At 42.3% G+C, this 1,960-nt stretch overlaps 1 protein-coding gene across 1 annotated transcript in view; it reads left to right on the forward strand.

Moving 5' to 3' along the window:
- lrrc39 (leucine rich repeat containing 39) overlaps positions 1-1,643 on the forward strand; it is a gene marked incomplete at its 5' end in the record, with an annotated part of 3,821 nt that extends 2,178 nt beyond the window's left edge. Inside the window, 2 exons of the mRNA XM_010788092.1 lie at positions 1,141-1,338; positions 1,373-1,643. Of these exons, the coding sequence (XP_010786394.1) occupies positions 1,141-1,338; positions 1,373-1,517 (343 nt within the window). The remainder of the gene's footprint in view (positions 1-1,140; positions 1,339-1,372) is intronic.
- Positions 1,644-1,960: the final 317 nt, after the last annotated feature.

Here is a 1,960-nt window from a genome sequence, read left to right on the forward strand (position 1 = left end):
TTTAGTTCAGCAGTTTGTATTCACAGTTCCAGCTTCATTATTTAAACTAATGTTATAGTTTTTTCTTGTACTTGTACTTCTAATACCTCAAGTACATTTTCCTAATAATACTTTTACTTAAGTACCATTCTCGGTGTTGTTTTTTACAGTGTGGTATTGGTACCATCCTGCTTTATTGTATATTGTGTCTTACGCCCTTGTTAGGAAAATATCACTCGACACCAGGTTGAGAATCAATAATCAGGTTCTAATTTATTCTTGCAAGAAGGAGCAGAGTTAAATCACATACAAAGGATATGGGTTAACTCACACGGGGTATGTTCCACGGAGCAGGAACAAACATCAGGCTTATATAGTCCAAAAACGGAGATAACAACAAAGTCTTAAATCGAGTATCATCAGCAGGTGTGGGAAAAGTGACGGGGACATCTGCGACGTTCTTCCTTCACGCCTCATAGAAATTAGATATTTAGGAGACAGCAAGTATGTGTCTTCTCATAAATATCAACAACCTGAAATGCCCTGCCTCCTCCTATCACAGCAAGAGGCAGCTGCTAGGTCAAACACAGTTCAGAGTCACACATACTGTCAGTGCATTAAAACAACCCATAAAGTGGAGACAACTTATTTTCTCAAACACCCTTCAATATTGTTTATAGATGTATCATCTTCACGGTCTACTGTATATGTTTCTACTTTGTAATGCTGTATTCATTCTATTTTGAGATGTTTCAATTCTAGTGTTGTTTTTTACTACTCTTTAATTTCTACTTATGTTCAATGTTTTGTTTTGTTGTTCTTTTTGCTGCTGCGACGCAAACATTCCCTCATTTTGGGATCCATAAAGTACGTCTTAGTAACTGAGTGAATACTTCTTCAGCCACTGCCTTTCACAATAAAAGCCCCGCACACATAATGTATCATTTTTACAATTCTTCATTTAGAAGAAGTTGAGGACATTTCACCAGTTGCAGTGAAATAGACTTGCAGTTACAGGGAGTAGTACAGGTTTGGAATACGGGAACAGTAAACATTGAAACCCTCCCTCTGATGTGCATCTTATACAACGTTCATGAACCTTAAAGAGCATCTGGAGTGTTTCCATCCCGTTTACTGATGAGTGAGTGTGTGTGTGCTCAGGATGGAGAGGCTGCACACCCTGTGGCTGCAGAGGAACGAGCTGCAGAGACTCCCAGAGAACATCGTCCGGATGCAGAACCTGACCACGCTGGTCCTCAGCAGCAACCGACTGTCAGACATCCCCCCGCTGATGGAGGACATGTCCAAACTGCGCTTCGTCAACTTCAGAGACAACCCTCTGAGTCTGGAGGTGACGCTGCCAGGCAAGAGGAGGAAGAGCAGCGAGGAGGAGGAGGGAGGGGGAGGAGGAGGAGGAGGAAGAGGACAGGGAGTTGTTTGGGAGAGAGTTCATGCAGCTTTACATCCAGGAAGCCAGGAAGAGAGCGCACGCCTTCCTCAACATCCACCGAGCCAACAGCTTGCATCATTCACTTTAACATCTGGACAAACACAGACTCTGATATGAGCCAACACTCCAACTTACTGAGGTCCTTAACCTGTTCTTTTTAAAGAGTCCTCTCCTGCTGATGTTCAGGTGTATATCAGTATGTAGTGTCTCTACTTTAAAGAGTCCTCTCCTGCTGATGTTCAGGTGTATATCAGTATGTAGTGTCTCTACTTTAAAGAGTCCTCTCCTGCTGATGTTCAGGTGTATATCAGTATGTAGTGTCTCTACTTTAAAGAGTCCTCTCCTGCTGATGTTCAGGTGTATATCAGTATGTAGTGTCTCTACTTTAAAGAGTCCTCTCCTGCTGATGTTCAGGTGTATATCAGTATGTAGTGTCTCTACTTTAAAGAGTCCTCTCCTGCTGATGTTCAGGTGTATATCAGTATGTAGTGTCTCTACTTTAAAGAGTCCTCTCCTGCTGATGTTCAGGTG

This window comes from Notothenia coriiceps, unplaced genomic scaffold (genome assembly GCF_000735185.1).
Source record: "Notothenia coriiceps isolate Sejong01 unplaced genomic scaffold, NC01 NC01_scaffold00031523, whole genome shotgun sequence".
NCBI lineage: Eukaryota > Metazoa > Chordata > Actinopteri > Perciformes > Nototheniidae > Notothenia > Notothenia coriiceps.